At 39.8% G+C, this 22,129-nt stretch overlaps 1 protein-coding gene across 1 annotated transcript in view; it reads left to right on the top strand.

The window, feature by feature from the left end:
• SMS (spermine synthase) overlaps window positions 1–22,129 on the top strand; it is a 172,224-nt gene that overhangs the window by 92,086 nt on the left and 58,009 nt on the right. Inside the window, exons 4-9 of the mRNA XM_088451598.1 lie at window positions 259–323; window positions 4,700–4,875; window positions 9,815–9,972; window positions 14,096–14,182; window positions 15,430–15,544; window positions 17,801–17,880. Coding sequence (XP_088307724.1) covers window positions 259–323; window positions 4,700–4,875; window positions 9,815–9,972; window positions 14,096–14,182; window positions 15,430–15,544; window positions 17,801–17,880 — 681 coding nt within the window. The remainder of the gene's footprint in view (window positions 1–258; window positions 324–4,699; window positions 4,876–9,814; window positions 9,973–14,095; window positions 14,183–15,429; window positions 15,545–17,800; window positions 17,881–22,129) is intronic.

Here is a 22,129-nt window from a genome sequence, read left to right as displayed (position 1 = left end):
AAAAGGGCCATGGCCTCATGAGGAAGGGCCAGGGGGGAGATAGGGGAGGCCGGGAGATGCAGGGGATAAAAGAAGAAGAAGCTACAAGTGAGAATGATAATAAACAGGAAAATTGACAGGCCCAAAAAGCGCCCCCTGCCCTGCGGTGCCTTGTGCATGGCACTGGTCACACCACCCTAGTTACGGCCCTGCTCTGCAAAAGCTAATTTCAGTAATGATCATTCTAATTATGAGAAAATGTCCTCTGTATTTTCTCAGCTACTGAACAAGGTAGAAGATAAAATGAAAGAAATATTGCACAACAGTGTTACACAAGTGAAGCGGTAAGTGTTTTTTTTTTCTTTCAAATGCAATATTTAAAAAAAAAAAGTTAATGGTGATATTATACTATTGTAGGACATGTCTAATTGATGTTACAGTATTTGGTGGATTACATCAAATACTACAATGTTCTAAAAGCATGCGTTTTTTTCATATATCTATTTCTATAGCATTTTACATGATTTTATGCTTTGAAACTAATACTCTACCACCCTCTAGTGGTAGCACAACTAAAAGGAATTCTAATCTTACTTTTTTCCAATTCCACTATTCCTTGCAATGGATAATTAATAGTCATACAAGTATAATATGTATGGTCATTGCTTTTCCCAAAGCAGCAGTATTTTTTTTGTCACTGGAATTCATTATTTCAGATTATTTTCTAAGAAAATAGTACCCAGACTCACGCAAGCTTAAGCTCTTATTGTCTGAGAAATAAGCTTCATGTCTTATTTGCCTGTATTCTCTTAAAAATCAGTAGCCTTATGGTAGATAAATATTATTTTTTTTCACATTTCTTTGCTTTGTATGCATTTTAAGGAAAAGTGTAATACATTACTGTATAACTACAGTACCAGAACTTGTAAAATAAAAAAAATTCATTGCTTTGATATTTAATTTTCCTTTCACTCATTATACTATATTATATTACTATATTTATATGTATATTGAATTATAAATAAAATGAGAATATAACTGCATATGCATGTGCAGACAAACGGTTAGTGTAAACAATTAAAAATATAAAAAGAGGAATGGACGAAGAGTAAGGAGTATATTTATATTTATGCAGTTCTGGTTGTGGGATTTGAAAGGGCAATAAAATGAAATGGAAATCAGATATGGCTTTTATTGCTCTTTTAAATCCCACGACCAGAACCGACGACACCGTGTTTAATAAATATAGGTAATTGAACCTGTCAACCAAACCATAAAATAGTACAGGTGATGGAGTAAGTACTCCATCATACAATCCATTCCATCCTCACATACTAACTCAAGGGCTCATCTTCTTGTTTAAACTAAGAAATTGTCTGCTGATTAAGTCCCTTCCCTTTGTTTAGGATGCCACTGATATTATGCTGGGTATATACTAAACTATGTGTGCCCAGCGCGATGTGTCGTGCTGCGGGTCCCAACGGGGTGCTGGCATCGGCAAGTGCGTACACACTTGGCGATGCCGGGAGCGAGGGTGCGACAGCGGGGGCCATGCTGCATTCGGCCGTCGGACCTGCATGCAGGAGTACGCATTGTCAACGACATAGCGGGTACACACTGCCTAATGTGGATGTTATGTTGTCCGATCCGCCGGATTGGACGACATATCGTCTAGTGTGTACCTGGCCTTAGGCAGGGTCTACCAACAAAGGAGAGGGAGAACACAGGTAAAAGGTAACTAATTAATAACTTAACCAACATTAAAACACAAAGATAGAATAATAAATACATTAATTGTGTGCTGTATTACAGAATTAGAAGGTTGTGAAACACAACAAAAAGTGTAGACCTTTTTAGTGTAAAGTACATTAATAGTAACTGACTAACTTAGAGATACTTTTTTTTACCAGGTTGTCTGATGTAATTCTATCTGCCTTTTGCACTTTGTTGTTGCCAAAATTCAATGGAATTCCTCTGTAACCCCAGGAGAGGGTACTTAATTTAATGCTCTCTGTATTTGCTAAGCTATGATCTGAGACAGATACCACTATAGATTCTAGCTCTTAGACTAGGGGGTACATTTACTAAGAATCTGTTTAACTTCTAATCAAAATCGCTGGACATTGCCGGATATTTTGCAGTCAAAAACCAAAATTTACTTATCAGCGTATTTGACTGACTATATACGTTCGATGGTAATACTCAAGAGTTTTCTATTGTGTGGGAGATCAGTCAATTCGCCCCATTTGCAATAGACTCTGCTGACAAATCAAAGCATGAATCCTGTGGCAGCAGCGGATTCAATTCACTGCACAGTATGATCTGTGCAGGCTTTGGCGTTTGAAGGATTAAATAAAGGGTTTAACAAGAAAAAAAAGGTTGTCGGGTCTCCCCCCCCCCCAACAAAAAGCATGGTCTGTTACTGGAAAATCGAGGAACAAACCGGCGTGGGATCCCCACGTTTATCCAGTAACCAGCACCTGGCTGAACCAGCTTACACTATAGCAAGAAGATACACAGCGTGTGGTCCCCCTGCCATAATGTAAAACCAGCCCCAAACAGGTTAGCCTAGGGCTGGAAATCCTCTGAAAGTGGGGATCCCAAAAATAAAAAAGGGGTCCCCTCTCCTGAAAATCTACCACAACCCTGGAGGCGGTGGGTGTAGCAGTAATTGTGTAAAAGATAGATTTAATATTGTTATTTACAGTGGAACCCAGCAAGCCTGCCCTGGCATGCAAAGCACTTGGAGAACCACAAGATTCAGCATGCCCTGTCATTAAGGGCCCGCTGGCACCTATAGTTCCACTGTAAAAAAAATTACAAAAACAACAGGACACACACACCGAATGTTGTAACACACACACTCACACTTCATACTAATCTTGTCCTTAGATGTGCTGGGTCCCCTAGTCCGGGTAGAAGTCCAGGTTCTTGGCAAAACAAAAATCTGCAGTCACCCGAGCCCACGTATATGCTATACATGATGTACAGCTATACCCGACATCTGACAATTCCCACTTGGGTCACTGCACTAGATTATGGTGAAGCACTGATTGGCTAAGAGTTGGACACTCTCAGCCAATCAGTGGATGCTGCCATAGAAACCATCCGCTGATGATCAGTTATCACAAGTGAACTTTGCAAGACTTTCACCTAAAGCAGTGTTGGCTAACCTTGACACTCCAGCTGTTATGGAACTACATAACCCAGCATGCACTGCTACAGTTTTGCTATTAGGGCATGCTAAAACTGTGGCAGGGCATGCTGGGATATATAGTTCCACAACAGCTGGAGTGTCAAGGTTAGCCAACACTGACCTAAAGCATCCCCCAGTTAAATGGATGTTGTGTGTTTGATGATACTTGGCTGTGTCTAGGAGTTCAGTTCACTACAGTCATAAACTACGCATCACTAGTGACTAACCTGCAGGTACCACAACAAGGCACCAGATGATAGCAGCAGAATGTAGTACTAAAGATAACTAGTATGGGAAAATCCAAACAAGAATTGATGGATACTTAAGTGAGTAATGGTAATAGATGTAGCAAGACTAAAGCAGTTAATTGAATTCCCCCCCCCTAAGTATCAACAAATACAGTTCTGTAGATTAAAATGTTATTATAAATCACCTTGTCATATCATTCTCTGTTTTACAAAGTTTTAGAAATCCTTTGTGAATTCTCATAACCACATTAATACTAGTTGGTAAAAATAAGTGGTTTAATGTAATTTTCCATATTTAGGGCCGTATTCAATTAGTTTCGCAGCCGCGATACTTTTTCGCATGCCGTACTTTTTGCCTACATCGCGTGTTTTGCATGCGAAAAAGTATCGGGCGCACTTCCGCTATTCCCCGTATTCAATTAGAAAGGACGTGAGAACGGCACCCGGCGAAACTGAAACAGTCGAAAAGTCCTGTCAAAAAGGGGGAACTCAGCCTGACACCCCCCAAAAGATGCACTAACATTGAGGATCACTATAGATGCCCCCGATTAGCCCTAATGAAGGTATCTGGGGTACTTAAGTTGTGTCAATTGGTTCCAATTAGCGCCTTAATTCAAGTGGTGAAGAATAGCATTAAGCAGTATTTTTTTGAGGAAATAACTACTCCCAGCAAATCTGAGGTACATGAAAATGGGGATTAGCATATTTTTAAGTTGCTAAAGTGAAGTTTTAAATCACGTAAAAAAAATCCACCTGCCGCAAGCACCTGCAGTCATAAAGACACCTGCCCCATACTTTGGAACCTCCCAGAAGTCTATTTCGCTAGTTTTAAAGTTTGTCCCCCAACTTTGCACTTTTTCGCCCCCAAAAATGAGAAGTACTTTTTTGGGGTGTTCTAAAGTATTTTTTTGTATTTTTTTTGCACAGTTTATCTTTGGGAGACTGTCCCAAGGGTGCAGGGGGGTTCCTGACGTTTGCACTCCAAAACCGCAATTCTGCACTTTTTTCTGCCTGCTATTCATAGGCAAAACTTTTCCGCTGATTACATTTCATTGACTTTTCGCGTACATGAAAAATCTTTGTAATTGAATACGGCGGAAACTTTCTACCTGGCGAAATGACGTCATCCGTGATACTTTTTCGCGGAGTCTGACTTTTCGCCTCTAATTGAATACGGTCCTAAGTGTTCCTAGGTGCATCCCCTTCCTTCATCAGCTATTATTTGAATGCTTCTTTAATAAATAAATAATTGCTCGCTTTTCTCTTTCCATCTTAGATTGCCAGCCATTGTTCGTGGAGCAAAGATTGACCGATACTGGCCCACGGCTGACGGGCGCTTAGTAGAGTACGACATAGATGAAATAGTTTACAGTACAGATTCGCCTTATCAGAATATCAAAATTCTCCATTCAAAACAGTTTGGAAATGTTCTCATCCTCAATGGAGATGTCAGTAAGTAATGCAATGCCTCACACTTTATGATTAAAGTTTAGCAGATGGCAGGAAAGTTTTGCCTTACAGTCACATTCAAACCAAAATAAGAGCTTGAGCTAGTGCAGCTGTCAGATATAAAAGAATGGTGTGCATTCATCTCAAATAGTGTAAATCTAAAGGAAATGTCAGTTCCAAATACACTACAAAGTCTCAAGCATTAATGTTTATTATGTTTTAGTAAAACAAACTAATAGGTGTACACATTAAAATGAAAGACAATTTATTGAACAATCTTAAAATAATTATTAATTGGATAGGTATTTGCTCTGATGTACTGTATATCTCAGCCAATGTCACTAAATTGTATCACTTGGCGGTATACTCCATGGAGCTTAATGGAGTAATTGGTTCATGCACTTGAGTGGCAGACAACTTGTCGTCTCTATGAATGTTAAAAGGTGTTCACACTATAGAAGCTGGGAATGTTGTACCCACCTGTGGTGAAGTCTTCCATATGCAGAACAATGGTCCGGCATGCTGTAACAACTGCAGAATGGGCGTCTGTGCCTAGGTCTACGGGCTAGTGTATCTCGGCCCAGGTTGGTGGAGGACGGAGCTTCGGTTCGTGCACACTGGGATTGTGTTACCCGGCAATAAGTAGAACAACCTAGTACTGCAGGTGTCGGCTACAGGACTGCGGTCGTGTTTGGAGATTTCTCTTGTTCAAACCTCCGATAGGGCTGTTATATATCTGCATAGAAAGATGAGGCTCACTCAAGTGACATAGCAGCTGGGCCGTAGTGATCTTGTTAGCAGTGATGTTAGGGTATAGTATATCGCAAATGAGTAAACACCAACTCCATGGGCGGCTCTGTTCAGTGCTTATCTGTGTACCTGACACCTTCGTCAGGAGTATGAATACATCCATTTGTACTAGTTTTCAACTATATACCTAAAAGGAGCATGTTCATTCATTATTACACAATTACCCAGATAATGAGATGATATTTAAAAAATATATATTTTGCAATGTCATTAAAAGTTCAATACTTGAGTCTTTTTAATAAAAAGTGTTTCAATATAATTATAAAATGAAATATATTAAACATGTTGAACATCTTTTTTCTGGATCTAGCATGTTAATTGGTTTTAACAAAATGCTTGCAATCTAGCATGTTAATTGTGTAGAATCTTTGGGGTTGATTCAGTGAACCTGCCCCTGCGAGACCATACGAGTAAGTGCGGCTATATGGCACATTTATGTTTGCTCCAGGCTCGCAGATTTTTATTCACGGCCCCTTAGGCGTTCACTCTCAGATTAAGGCTACTGAGAGGAGGGTCCTCTATCCTCTTTGCCTGTTTGTACTATGTAAATAAATGTTTATGACATAACCTGTTTCATCTCTCAATCCCCATATCCCCAATTCCCATGGCCTCCAATCTTTTTGAGAAGCTTCACTACAGTCGCATCACATGCTTCCTTTCCTAACAACCTATTGGGCTCTCTTCAACCATTTCAAAAACCCCACAGAGACAGCACAGTCTAGTGTGATCCACGATTAAATAACTGATAAAACTAAAGTTCTTCTCTATACCTCTCCTTCTGTAAAGTAAGCTATTGCATTCCTTTTTACTTTAATATAACCTCTATGCATAGAACACCCAATTGTATCTCTCCTCTCTGGATATTTTACCATCTGTTTTGGTCCACATTTTTTAATGGTTTTACGCTATTTCATCTTATGTCCACTCGCCCAATCTTACTGACCTCTAACAATTGTTTCGCCAGTAAACAGGATCTACTTACCTGACCTCTATTTTTGTTGACAGTATCTCTATCAAGCTTGCTGTCTTGAATGCATCATCAATTCTAGACTAAACTTTTTCCATGGTTACAGTACTTTGCTTTTCCAGTAACTACAGAGCGGTTGGGTACAACTAAGAGTATACTTCTGTTTTGCCATTTCCAATATGAAATACTTCAATTCACACACAAGGCAATTAACAAAACTGCACCAACATGCAGTATATCTCTTCCCTTGTTTCAAATAATACACAACCGTATTCTGTCACTTGCACTCACTACTTACTCCTGTTCCTATACTGAATTTGCTTTGGGCTGTGCTGACTGTGGAATTCCCTTTCTTGTAACCTTGTTAAAGACTTTCCCTAAACCTTAAAAACTCCAAATATTCTGTAAAACTCCCCACTTTAGGCAAACATATCAAATTCCTAAACCACCTTCCTAACGAGCCTAGGTTATTTTATCTGAGCACCACCTTTCTACATATGGTTCAAGCAAAATAGCAAAACCTATAGCCTTTTCCCATTCTCAAACTACTGACCCCAAACCAACATCACTGTTACTGGAGGATACAGCCTCAGTAATCACTTTTACAATAGCAAGCTGGCTGGACCAATATGCAATCTCTTCATGTATCAAACTTCTATTTTCATATAGATTGTAAACTTGAGGGTACTCTCACCATTTTGTCTATTTTGCTATATAAATAAAAGTTAATAATAACTAGATATATAGCAAGTGTGGATCAACAACTTGTGCCACTCCAGAAATCCAAATATTATTAATAATGAGTTTCAACTTATAATTATTTCATAAAATCAGTTCACCATTCACATAATAATTGCCAGGACAGCAACACTTGCCTCTCATGTTAGGAGTCATGTCACACAGATGATACTTTAGTGCATAGGGCTGAATTCAATTAGCCGCGAAAAGTGCCGTTTGGAGAAAAGTTTTCCGATTTGCACTTTTTGCCTGTTTTTAAAGTATCTCCATATTCATTTCCCCGGAGTTTTCTCCCAGGCGAAAACTCCATAGGCAAAAACAGGTGAAAAAGTTTCTCCAGCAAAAGAAGTGCAAAATCCATATTTTGGGGTACAAATGTGGGGACATGATCAGAACCCTTTGGACACCCCCCTAATGACTAATAGCCCCCCAAAATAAAAAAAATACTTAATTCACCGCAAAGACGACGTAATTTTTTGGGCAAAAATTAAAAAAGTGTTGGAAAATGGAAAAAAAAGTGGGAGGCCTGGTACTTTGGGGGGCTATATGGTTGGGACAGGTGTTTTGGGATTACGTGAAGCTGCAGCAGGCGTCTTTTTGAGATTTTTTTAAATCTTCACTTTAGAAACACCGAAATATACTAGTACCCATTTTCAGGTACGCCACATTTAACCTCTGTACTTATTTTTCAGAAAAAACATTGCTTTCTGTCATTTGTCCACACATATGCAAATATGCATATAACAGCCCTTTGCAACAAAATAAGTTCACTAAATACTTTTATTAGGGCTACTACCACTATTCTATATTGATTCCTAAGGTCACTGAAGCTTTTTATGGGGTTCAGACTGATTTCCCCCCCAAAAAGTTGTCCTCTTCGCTAGTTTCGCTTTGTAAAACATTCGCCTATCCTCGTTTTCACCTGTTTTCCAATTGAATAGGGCGAAAAATAGGGACGCGCATGGAGAAAACATTTCATCAATAGAGGCGAATTCTGTCTGCTTTTCGCCAGACGGCACTTTTCGCAGCTAATTGAATTTGGCCCATAGTCAGAAAACTCTATTAACAGTAGGAATAGAAGTGCTGCGCAATCAAGCAAGGTTATTATTAAAAAGATAAAATTGCACTACATTGATGTAGATAACATTAAGAGCACCGGAGAAGCAATATCCTTATGCCACAAATAGATAACTTATGGTATTTCCACCAACGTGTTTTAATAGTTTAACTATATTCTTCATGAAAAAGAGAACAAAACCTGTGTGTTGTGAGGAAAGAGTACTGTGGCTATTTGTGTACAGATATGCCCAGCTGTATTGTTGCCGCTGGCGCGGAGAATCGCGACACACATAGTGTGAGACGCGTGCCCGTGAGCAGATGCGCGCACTGCGTACACAACCACGCCTCCTTAGGAATGCATGGTGCAATCACACTGCGCGCCATAGCATTTGCAGGTGTGGGGAATCGCATGTAACTGGGCGTATCTGTCTTTCAACTCTGAAACACATGGGTATATATATATGTTTTTCTTTCCCTTATAAATATAATGTTCCTTATGCCTGATGAAGATAGTTAAACAATTGAAATGCGTTACTAGGAATACCATAAGTTACCTATTTGTGGAATATTTGGGTATCACTTCTCTTGGTGGGGAAATTGCGTACAGGGTGATTTAGAGGTGAATGCAGTTGCAATAGACTCAGCCACTACCGCATTTTCATGGTAATGCTGCAGCCAATGGGCATCCTATGAGACACCCACCGGCTACGGCGCGATTCCGCCGATGTGCATACAAAGACACACAATCAGCCACACTACCGAACATTGCACCTGCCTATGGGAGAAGCAGAATGTCTGTGTCCGACTGACCATGGGTGGCGGTGTCAGTGCAACTGCGTCGCTGATACCGACACGTCCGCGTCTGTTTACCAGGCAATTTCGCTCCGCGCACCAGTGCGATAACCATCAGGGCGCATGCGCAAAAAGAAAACATAGGCTACTTGTGCCCGATGCTTTCCCTCCATCCACCTCTGAATCACCCCCAATGTCCTTAATGTTCTTAACGTAATTAATTATTTTATGTTGTGCCTGAGAGTGAATCCTTCTTTGGACAGCATGTACAAGTTTCATCCCCCTGTTCTCTGGTTGTCAATACAGCTTGAAAAGTACAGCCCACTCAAGTCTCACCTATTGAGCTTTGCATGTCTCTCACTTAGGGGCATATTTAGTAAAGTGTGGATTTATAGTAATGGCGGTGTTGCCCACAGCAACAAGTCAGATTCTACTTCTCATTTATCTAGCACCTTCTAGAAGATAATAGCTTGAATCTGGTTGGTAGGATAATAATATCAATATTTACATTTAACTTTAATGTCTCTCTAAACAGTGACTCACCCTGTACCATTCTGCTGTGTATTGTTGTTCTAGACTTGGCAGAGAGTGACCTAGCATACACCCATGCCATTATGGGCAGCGGCAAGGAAGACTACTCCGGGAAGGAAGTGTTAATTCTAGGAGGAGGCGATGGTGGGATTCTATATGAACTTGTCAAACTGAAACCAAAGATGGTTACCATGGTGGAGATATCCTTTGCTGTCTTGTGTTGTACTACAGTGATATCAAGGGACTTGTGTCCTATAGCTTTGAAGAATGCATAATAAATAGGTTCTCCAAGTATTCAAAAGATAAATACGATGCTGATTTGAATAGCAGTGTGTATAGCTGATTGAAAGCGCACCATCTCATTTCTACACACCATAGCAACAAAACAGATTTGAGGTAGCATTTATCAAGTACTATAAAAAGCTGATTGGTTGCTTTTCTACTTGTCCACTCTTTTCACTGCTTGATACATTACCCCCATGTCTGTATCTGGCAGCCAGACAAAATGTATCAAACCTTTGAGAGAAAGTGAAGAAGTTGCTGATAGCAACAAAACAGCTTATAGCTATCATTTATCTAGCACAGTCTATAACATAACAGTCAGAAGCTGATTGATTGCTATGGGCAACTTCACCACTTTATGTCTCTTCCCTAATGTTTTGTGTCTGATCTGTGCATTGTGACATCATCCTATTCCTGTCCCCCACCTCTGCCAGCTGAGAGCTGTGACTATTTCATAGCCATTATTGCTTGTCCTGCATGGAGCTATTGGGCATAAGATAATGATCTGTAGGAGGATCGCTAGGAACAGAGAATATCAGAAACATGCTGAAACATTGCTTGTATGGTAATTTAAAATAAATAAATATTACTGCAGAGATTATATCACTTAATGAATTGATGTTTATATATTACTGTCTTGCTTTGAGGGGGAGACTTATCAAACCTTCGAAAGAGAGATAAAGTAGAGAAGTTGCCTATAGCAACCAGTCAGCTTCTGTCATTTTTCAGACTGTACTAGATTAAAGAGTGGTTGCTATGGGCAAGGTTAGATACATTTTCCCCACAATAAGTAAAGACCCTGACAGTAAAAGCCAAAAGCAAAGAAGGGTATTTTAATGCTTTAGTGGAAATACTCTGCGTACAATGGGTTGGGTACAGGATGACAGCTCTCGGGATCCCGGCAGTCAGAATCCCGATAGGGTTAGGATATCGACACCTGTCGGTAAGTAGCCTACCCCTAACTCTCCCTCCCCGCTGCCTAAATCCAGCCCTCCCCCCCCCCCCCACAGCCTAAACCTAACCTCCCCCCTCCCCCCCGCAGCCTAAACCTACCCCTTCCCCCTAGTGCCTAACCCTAACCCCTAACAATGACCTTCCCCCTAACCCCACTACTTATCGTCGTGATGCCAGCAGTTGGGATGCTGGCGCTGGGATTCTGACTGGTGTCTGGATTCCGGCGTTGGCATTATGGGTGCCGGCATCCCGACAGCCGAGATACTGACTACATCCCATACAAATCAGAACACTTTAGAATTCAGGTGAGGCACGTGCCCTGCTTATCTGTGTAAGCGTACATATGCGAGCGGAATGATATATGTGATAGTCCCACTACCCGTATGTATGATATATCTATATATACTCTCCATCAATCCAAGCTTGCAGAGTAATGACCGAGGCACATACGAGTAGACTGAGGAATTAAGCTTCATGTGCACCATGAGTGTATTACCAACTACAGTATATTGATTGTTAATAATAGTATTTAACCCTCTGCAAAGATGCAGCATTTTCTTATTTATAAAAGTTAGCAAGCAAACATCTGTTCACTAAACCGTATCTACCATCAGAATAGTGACTGTTAAGGACTCTAAAAAGAGAGACACACAATTAAATATTTAGTAAGCTAGATAGTGGTATTAATATCAGTGGTTTGTCCTATATACAGAACTTACAGAGTATGTATCTCTACAGACAATTGTGGTGTAAATGCCAATTTATTGGATGATTTCTATAGTTATGGTCACACACATTAATGGAAATATAAACATGTATAGAAAATAAAAGGAAGGGAGGATGGACATATATATAACACAGTAATTAATACAAAGGTTATTTGTCACATGCATGCACGTGGTAGTGCATTATCATTACATATGAAGGTTAAGCATAAACAGCATAAAGAAAGTATAACACTGGTGTACAGTGTCTGTGCACAAATTGATAGGTAAATGTGTATAGTCGGTAGCAGAGACCGGCGTCCCGTTCTACTGCTGGATACGAGAAAAAAGTGCCGGTTGTTTGTAAACCTCAGATGGTACCTCAGTCACATGGAGTGGCGTCAGAGCAACGGTGCTGTCCTTTGAGTTCACACTAGCTTCCTTAATAGGGGATGCAGCAAAACGGCGTGCCTTTTGGGCGGACCGTACGGCATCGACCTCTATTTGTAGCCTGCTGGTTGGATTGGTGCCACCGCGGATTGCCCTGTTGTGAACTCCCCGCGGGGTTCCTGGTCCTTCCTCTCCGATGTATGCAGCCTCAGATCACTTTGTCTGTTCCAACTATTGAGGCTATAGGCACCTCTAATCTACCTACGGCACACCCCGAGACATAGGAGAATATCCAGTGCGCAAGGCCACCAACAAATTTTAGTTTCTAAAAATTTAGTAATTAGAACAAAAAGCTAGGTACCAAGTACAAGTTCTAGGCCAGCCATGAACTCCCATCACTGTGAGGAGTCATCATTGCAACACTGCTGTATTGTGATAAAATTGTAGGTGCATGATTATCATTCATCACATATAATTGTTATATATTAGATATAAAATTGAGACTAATGTAAAAGCAGTTAATAGCAAAATATTATTTTATGTTATAGCTGTCTCTAGCACTATTATTGCTGCAGCTTTGAAGATACTGCCTTCGGGCATTCCTGAGAATCATAGTTAAGTAGTGATTTTGTGCAGCAGTGTGGCAATGGATTTCAACGCCTCTGGCTCTGAAAGATTTTACACTATCAATTTAACTTACAAGAGCCATAAGCAATGGATACTTAAACTTAATCACATTATTTACATAGCTTTCTGTATAATTTAAACACAAACTTAATAAATTCATGTTTGTTTTCAGTCCTGCACTTGATGTGGAGTAACAATAACCTTCAATTATTATTTTATAGCAAGATTACCCTGCAATGATGTACTGTACGTTAGAATATCGCAATTTCTTAACATTTTTAGAGGGGGTATTCAATTATCGGCAATATTATGGCACCCCAACATCGGAGACTTTCCTGCGAACCTTTATGGGGTGCAATGAAATATCTGCAATATTGGTGGTTACAAGCTGCCTGATAAACAGAACACTGGCACCTTGCATTCACTTTCGATAATTAAATACCCCCCATAAAAAGAAAATACTGTATGAACACACATTCTCAGAAATAGTGTATTGAGTTGAATTCACATTAATATTATATTTTTTTTTTATACATTTTTCAATTAAATTCAATGTACTATTTTAAAAAAGAAACTGTCGAATTTTGCATGACAGCTTTAGGGGCAGTTCACTTTATGCATTTTCCGTCTAGTTACGGTAGCTTATTTCTGCTTATAGCTCAATAGTCTGCAAGCAGAAATCAGGTTCTAGGGGAACTGTATCAAGCCTTGCAGAGAGATAAAGTGAAGTAGTTGCCCAAAGCAACCAATCAGCATATAACGGTTCAATAAATGAGGCTTGGTAAATGAAGAGCCGAGTGGATGAAGGTGTTATGTACCAATTTTCTGAAAAATTACCTTTTTTAATGGCTGAAGGTGTTATGACCTAAGGATCTTAGTAACAATGTTATATAAAAGTTTGGTGGTCTATTTACTGATATATTGATTATACCCCAAAATCTCATACAATATTTATAGATTCTCGAATCTGATTGTGAACAGAGGATATAATAGCTCTTTGTCGGAAAATCCCTCAATGCCCAAAACAATGTGGGTTGTTGTTTAGTATGATAAGGAGCAATATTAACTGCTGTAACTCCATATAAATCCAAAGCGCTGATATTTGTGACTTATATTTCAAGAGAAGCTGATCTGTTGTTCCCGATACCACTACACAAGAGGAAAAGAGAACAGCAGTTGACAGACTTAGTGATTGAGTCAGTATAACCGCTGCTCCCTGTCATTCAGCAGAGATGTGATTCCCATACTCATCTGTAACTGTGAACCACCATATAAATTACATCACTATTAGAGCAGGGCTGTCAGAGATTCCCATTATATTGTCATGTGTCACAAACAAATATTCACACCTTAACATCTTCCAAACATAGATCAAATGGTGATCGACGGATGTAGACAACATATGCGGAAAACATGTGGTGATGTGTTAGACAATCTCAAAGGTGACTGCTATCAGGTATCTATCTATCTATCTATCTATCTATCTATCTATCTATCTATCTATCTATCTATCTATCTGTAATTGTATTGTATTTTTCATTAATGTTTAGCTAGAGTACTAATGTGTATATGACATATATTATAATTGTACTGTATATATTACTGGTATTCTCTTAATAGCTTTGTTTGGGGGGAAGATATGTGTTGTGCTCCAAACAGACTGCTAAAGAAAATGTAATAAAACAGATCCTACATTGGCTCATAGCATAGAACAATATGGCAAATCAAATATATCAGAATTATAAATAAAGAAATATATATGTTTGTTTTCGCTGCTCACTGTTCAGCAGTCAACCATGCCACTGCTGGCGAGCCCCACAAACAGACTTAACATCTCCCAATGGAAGGTTTGTCAGACAGACCAAAGGCATATGCCAACTCCTTGGTAAGCAACAGATATAACACAAGTTAATCAGCAAACAGAACTAACTTCTAGTCAGTTAAACTACATGGTTTCTGTTGTAATAATTAATTTAAATGGCAAATACCTGAACACTAAAAGGCTATTGACTCATATTGGATCAGTTTGTACCAGCTTTCTCACATTGCGCCCTGGTGATGCCCATTATTTATACATCAGACTCCTCATTTTCCCTCCAGAATTCTGCAATGTTCTGTGTACAGGGTACATCAGGACTTTGGTTTGAGTTTAGAGGCCCTTCAATATCTTTGGTTTGAGTTTAGAGGCCCTAAAATATAATATCTTCATTGTTAGAGTGTAGTAAATATGTTTGTTACCCTAAAATATAATATCTTCATTGTTAGAGTGTAGTAAATATGTTTGTTGCCCTAAAATATAAATATCTTCATTGTTAGAGTGTAGTAAATATGTTTGTTGCCCTAAAATATAAATATCTTCATTGTTAGAGTGTAGTAAATATGTTTGTTGTTATACAATTTAAAATCTTCTGACTTTTACCATATCTGTCAAAGGGCTTTACCATCTGTATTGATTTATGTAAAGTCCCGTAAGTGTATCAGCCTTTCTAAATGGCTGCTGATATATTAAACAGGATTGGCAACATATATAAAGACCAGGAGAAAGTAAGTATTATTTTGCAATATCTTGAATGTTTAAAAAAAAAAGTGTCTGCTATGGGATATCTCATTATGGTGCTTATCGTTTTCCCTTACTGTGTGTTTGTTACCAGCCCTAGAATAATCAATGTACCAAACGTTATTTTTGTTGTCTGCCTTCCTCAGGTTTTGGTTGAAGATTGTATCCCTGTATTGAAGATGTATGCCAAAGAAGGACGAATGTTTGATTACGTGATTAATGACCTAACTGCTGTCCCAATTTCCACATCTCCAGAAGAAGGTGGTTAATGATATGTTAATTTTGTTATGTTTGATACCATGTTCCAGTTTTATAGCTATTACATAGCTTTTATGGGGTTGCTACATGCTGTGAAAATGAGTGCATGCAAGTGCAAGAATGCAGAGTTGAATGCCTTCTGAGTGCACCTGTACTTATTACTAGGGAGGTGGCGGGGTGTTCTCACATAGGCAAAGTTCATGCAGTGCGGCACATGTAAATACAGTATATGCCAGTTAGAAGGCATATCTCTTGCACCCAGTATACAGTAGGGGCTAGTACATACTGATGTAAACCAGATTCATTTGCGTATGCATCATTAGATCTGTATATGTGCGGAAATATGCTATTTTTCTGTGTGCTTTTCTTTATGTAATGTACGTTCATTTTACTTCCAGCTATGCCTCATCCCCTGTGTGTTCTAGAAATACATATGTTCATACTTTTTTATATTATAGTAAAAATATAAAAAACGCTTATTGATACCTTTTTGCTAATAGGAATTCCCTCAGTGTTCTTTAAGAGCAGATCTCACCATATGTAATACCATCTCCCTGCTGGCAGTTTGGTGGGTGACAAACCCCGGCTTCCAAACAGTTTAGCAAAGCATCACTCAATTGGACAAGTGACATCACCAAAAGCTGCCTATTGCCAGGGACGCGTAGACCACGTCATTGAATAATTGCACAAAATGGGGTTTCTTTCCTCAGGAACTCTTTTTATAAAGTTGACACCCCATTCCCACTCCCCTTTCCACATTATCCCCACCTCTACCATCACTGTTTTAAAATTGGTCAATTGCAAAGTCAATTCATATAAAACTACTTTTGGTTACATTTTGATTGTGCATTATTGATATAAGTATGCCTTTCCTTATGTACTGTTGTATATCCACTGACCTTCAATAAACATTTTGGTTAAAAATAAAATATATATATGCTTAAATGTTTCAGCCATTTCCAATCTTTCCCACATTAACTAGAACTCTGCACAACTGACTGGAGCTCTCTTCTTATAATGCTTTCAATATGCCTAAAATTTCCAAATCCTTTGTAGATTTAGCCAACACCAAAGCACTTCAGCCAACCAAAGCATTTAGCCATCACTGAAAGCTTTTCTGCTTTCCGCATTTCCAAAGTACTACAGTAATGTTTTATCTTTGTATGCATTATATTATTAGCTTACGGAACTATTGGTGTACACAGTGCAGGCTACACTATGCATTATGGGCCTGAATCAGAGATGTACTGTACGATAATGCATTCGGAGCAGCGATCTCTTAAGGATCGCAGTTGCTAAAATATGCTAATGCTTTCCAAAGCTTAGCATAGCATAGGGACGCCCAGTGCTGCCTTCTCATATCCGTCCAACGACGTGCAACAGCATAAACATCGGTAACATCGGCCAGGCACGCAGCATGCAAGTCAAATCTGACAGGCCGCAAACACTGCAGCTCTCCTAGCACTGGCTAATGTATTCACACCCATGAAACGGCCAACGGTCATACACGCGTGCGTTTTTTTAACCACCCCCCCAAACACTGACTACGGGTCACTCACTTTGTGAGTGGTTCCTTTGTGCGAGAGTAAGCGCAATGCAGTCACTGTGCAAGCATAGTGCGGCTTTCGTGCATGCGCATTTGCAAACAATCGCTCGATCTGTGAAAATATCGGCTTTGCATAAATTTCTTAATCAGGCCCTGTGTGTTTCTCTGCCAGACTAATTGACTTTGGCTAAGCTAGAGATCTTAAGGTTAAAAACTCCTTATGTAACATTATTATTAAAGGCACATGTCTTTGCACACTATTATTATGTATTGTTTTATTGCCTGTGCTATTGTTTAATATTACTTTTTAACACAACAATGAAATGTATAATAACTTTATGCTAAATGAGAAATTGCTGACTCTATGGTTTGGTTCCTATATTACTATAGGTGCACTCTGTCCTCATTTAAAATATGTAACACTTGTATGCATTAATAAATTATTATAAATGTGTGGCTTGTTCTACTGTTTATTGTATCGACATTATCCCAATACATACACTTACTGTACAAACAAATGCACAACTTGTATTCTGATGTGACTGTGATGCATATTACATGGATTCGACCACATGTGTTAACTCATTTGTATTTCACTTTAAAGCCAAGTATGAATAAATCCCAGTCTATATATGTTTACAGCAATATACATCATAGGAGGTTTCACTTTCCTTTGTCACTAATCATACTGTCATTGTTTCTTTGTGATATAGAGTCTACTTGGGAATTTTTGCGGTTAATTTTGGATCTTTGCATGAAAGTCTTGAAACAGGATGGAATATACTTTACTCAGGTAAGTTTGGTCATTTCATTGTGGGTTCCTTTCTTCTTCCAAACATGTATCAAATATGATATAATGCTTTTACTAGCAAACTGATTATATCTGTATTAAAGAGGTGTCTGAAAACTTAATTGGGGATAGATTGGTGTGAAGTGCCATCATTCTAAAGTTATTTAAGAATAATTTAATTCACAATCTATTATTATGAGCGAAAGTGAATAATGAACATTCCTCACTGGGCTCGGGATGCATCAATGCTAAAAATGTGATCAAATCTCCAAAAATGCAGTTTTTGGGTGATTTGACCACATTTTCTATATACACTTAGAATTCTGGAGCTTGGACCCAATGGGTCCAAGTATGGCTGACGGCAGTGTATGCGCAGAGGGACTCCCGGTTTATAAACCCGGAAGTCCCGTCACCGCAAAGGACAGGTCTTATTCGGAGAGCTGTCCTTTGCTAAAATAAAGTATAGGGAGGGGCTCTAGATTGCACACCCTAATAGTAATGAAAGGTGCTATCATGCTGAGATTTTAAAGTAATATACACAGAAAACGGAGTTGCAGATGCACTATGCGATCATTACTGTACACATTTAAATGTATTTTGTAATTAAATATAATTTCAGATGTAGTTAGCATATCAGTGGCCAATGATACGGGCCTGCCCACCAGCGTCAAGGTCACCTCATTGAGCAGGTCCCTAGGTTCACATCTGGGACGCAGGGCACCCCAAAAGACAACCCAGCCAAAGACCTCCCCAGGGCATCACACGAAGAAAAGAGTGACAGTGAAGTGTTATAAAGTATCAGGTGTGTAAAAGTAGCTAGTAAGTGTTAAAAATAGTAATAAAGGTAAAATATATGTGTAAAAATAAATGAATAATAAACAAACATGACAAGTCATAGTCAAGTCGTAGTTGGACACGGCCCTTATCATTGGCTACTGATATGCTAACTACCTCTGAGATTATATTTAAGTACAAAATACAGGAACAGTAATGATCGCATAGTGCATCTGCAACTTTGTTTTCTCTGTACTTTGCTAAAATAATCATGCATACGGCGTTACTAAACACCTTTATGCATGCGATGATTGGCGGGATGCATTGCGATGCTTAATGCATCCCACCCTGGGTGGGAACAGTGGAAGCTCTCACCTTGTACTCCAGCACCAACCACAAGGGAGATCCTAGCATTTAGTGCTGACAGCCAGTTAGGGAAATAATTGTAGATTGGTTGCTATGGATTACTGTACATTTGCACTTTGCTAGTAAATATCCCCAGGGTTTTACAAGGATTGCACTGATCTCTCTTTATACAGCAGAGAGAATAAGCAAATCGCTGCCTTCTATTTACAGACATTTTCTCATTGACATATGACCAAAGTATTGAATTACATAGAATTTGCCTATAATGTGTGTGTGTGTGTGTGTGTGTGTGTGTGTATATATATACACATTAAACATTTATTAAAAGGTTTTTGTCTAACATAATTGCGGTTTTAACAGCCACCAGAAAATCGCTGTAATTCAGCACCACTCAATAAATCAGGTACTTGGTGAGAATCTTTTTCTTCTGTGTAATGACATTATTTTGCATTAGTTAGAATTACCAGTTCATACATGTGAAAACCAAACATATATGTTCATATAAAAAATGCCTGGAATAGCATTAGTTCACACACATGCTTTTTGCATTATGTACTGTAACCACACCTAATATATTACTAATTGCACTGAAGCCATGCAGTATGTATAATAATTTTGAGGTGGGATCTACATCTGACTGCGGACACCTGCGTGATTGTGGGCTAGGTTGGCGTCTGTGTCGGGGCTAATTTTTAATCCCGTACCTGCCTTGCTAGAGACATTCACACTCACAGCTTACACAATGCATTTCCTCTTGTAATCACATGGTAGTACAATACAGAACTGGGTAAGGCTGGGTACACACTTAGCGGATAGTCAATGCGAAGCCCCGATGGTGCCGATGAACGATATATGCGGCGGTCAGTGGACAGTGCACAATATGGTGAACAACCGCACGATATATCGTTCATTGGCACCATTGACCTTGCCGGCGTCGAAAGCTGGGTCGCTCCATCGGCCATGCAGGCCGGTGAAATTACCCTGATGAATGACCCGCGGGAGCACGCATAGTGGATACACACTAGACGTCTATAGGCGTCTATAGAGAATATAGTGTATTCTCTAATATAGGCCATTGGAACAGTTACCCCAGTGGTCACAACAATCGTGAACTTGAATATTTTCTTGTTTTTACTAAGATGAATGTTATCATTTATTGGTACTTTTCTGTCCTGTGATATGCAAAATACAGTTCTAGACAATAGGTTAATAGCAGAATACTTCTCATAGTGATGACTTATAATGTGCCTCTGCAGCCTGGAAATAAAAGGTCACCAGCTTCAGACTGTATTTCTCTTCTCTATAAAAGGGCAGCATCACTTCACATTAACCCAGTGAAATGTCCTGCAGAAATACAAAATATCCTGTGTAAGGGCAACCGTACAAAAGGCTTGTCCACAATTGTAGGAGACTTATGTATTTATTTTTTTAAGATGATGCCAAGGTCAGTTGAAATATATATAATCATTCAACCCCCTATTTCAGTTGAATTAAGGGACCAGAAAAAAATTGATGTACAATGAAGGAAACACTTGAAAAACAAACAAGCAAGAAACATATATAAAATTAAGTAAAAACCACACACAGTAATTAGCAGTTGACCAAATTGGTTTATTTTGTTTCAGCATTTAAAATGGTAGATTTTCTATAAAAAAAAAAAAAGAAAAGAAAAAAACACATTTGTATAGTAAAACAAAATCTGTGTATTTTGCATTATTAAAGCAAATCACTGTACTCAGGGAGATGGATTTAAAAAAAAAATAAAAAAATGTTTTCCTTTATAATGCAGATGGTGTTTTTCTTTGAATCTTGGCCCTGATTCAGAGCCGGACGCTCTCACAGAGCGCTCGCTCTGAATCAGGACCGTCCTTCCTTCATTTTGGAGCGGCCTCCTGGCCGCTCGCATAGCTGTGGGTGACCAGACCCTGCGGTAGGGTCTCGCTTCCGCAAGCCCAGGAGTGCTTTTGGGTCTATCAGAGCCAAAAGCACCCCCACTGACATCACTAGTGATGTCAGTGGGGCCGGCCCCAGACGGTAGGCTCTCCCATAGGAACGCCTCCGTCTGGGCAGCCGCGCCCCCGGCACACCCACCAAAGGGGGCGTGCTGTCAATCACCATCGACAGCACGCCCCCTTTGGTGCAAGACCCATAACGACGACTTGGCCGTCGTTATTCGGGTCTCGCGCATGCGCACGACGGAGCAGCCTCCATCGTGCGCATGCGCACTAGGGCAACATCGACCCGCTTGCGAGCGCTCAGCGCTTGCGAGCGGGTCTGAATCAGGCCCCTTGTTTGTGTTATATATACACATAATATATCTATATTTATATATCTCTACATCATATATATATATACACACACACACTGGTGTTAATCCAATTGTGTGCTATGATCTCGCGGGGATGCGAGTCATTGCGCCACTTTATGCCAGCCTGAACTCTCACAAAAGTGCTCGCTGCCCCTTAGGGCTGTGAGCAAAATTGTGTGATTCCGGGCTCAGAGCTTGTGCAAGGGGTGCGAGTTCAGGTGCCGTTGCCGGCACTTTAGAGCCATGGCAATGGCAACTCGCACCCTTCACAGACAATTGTATTGACCCCACTGTATATACACCATCGAGTCGCATTATTATGACCACCAGCTAATAGCCAAAGTAACCACCGTGTGCAGCACGGACATCAGCTAGACGGGCTGGGAGTGACTCAATAAGGTGCTGGTAGGTTGGTATAGGTATTTGGAGCCATGCTGACTGCAGTGCATCCCCTCAGCTGCTGGAGAGTGCGTGGTGGAGTATCCATAGAGCGAACACAACGATCAAGGTGGTCCCACAGATGCTCAATTGGGTTCAAGTCCGGGGAATTAGGGGGCCAGGTAAGTACTTGGAAGTCTTTCTCGTCCAACCACTGTCGGACATTTCCAGCAGTGTGACATGTCGCATTGTCTTGCTGGAAGATCCCATCCACCTCAGGGAAGACAATCAGCATTGTATGGGTGTACGTGCTCTGCAAGTATGGATTCATAACCAAATTGGTTGAGGGTGCCTTCCACATGGATGAGTGGGTCCAGAGAATGTCATGAAAACATTCCCCAGATCATAACGCTGCCACCATCACCT

The sequence above is a fragment of the Taudactylus pleione genome, unplaced genomic scaffold (genome assembly GCF_031769625.1).
Source record: "Taudactylus pleione unplaced genomic scaffold, aTauple2 ptg000026l, whole genome shotgun sequence".
NCBI lineage: Eukaryota > Metazoa > Chordata > Amphibia > Anura > Myobatrachidae > Taudactylus > Taudactylus pleione.
The sequence above is the reverse complement of the archived record's forward strand: the minus strand, read 5'-3'. Positions and strand labels throughout refer to the sequence as shown.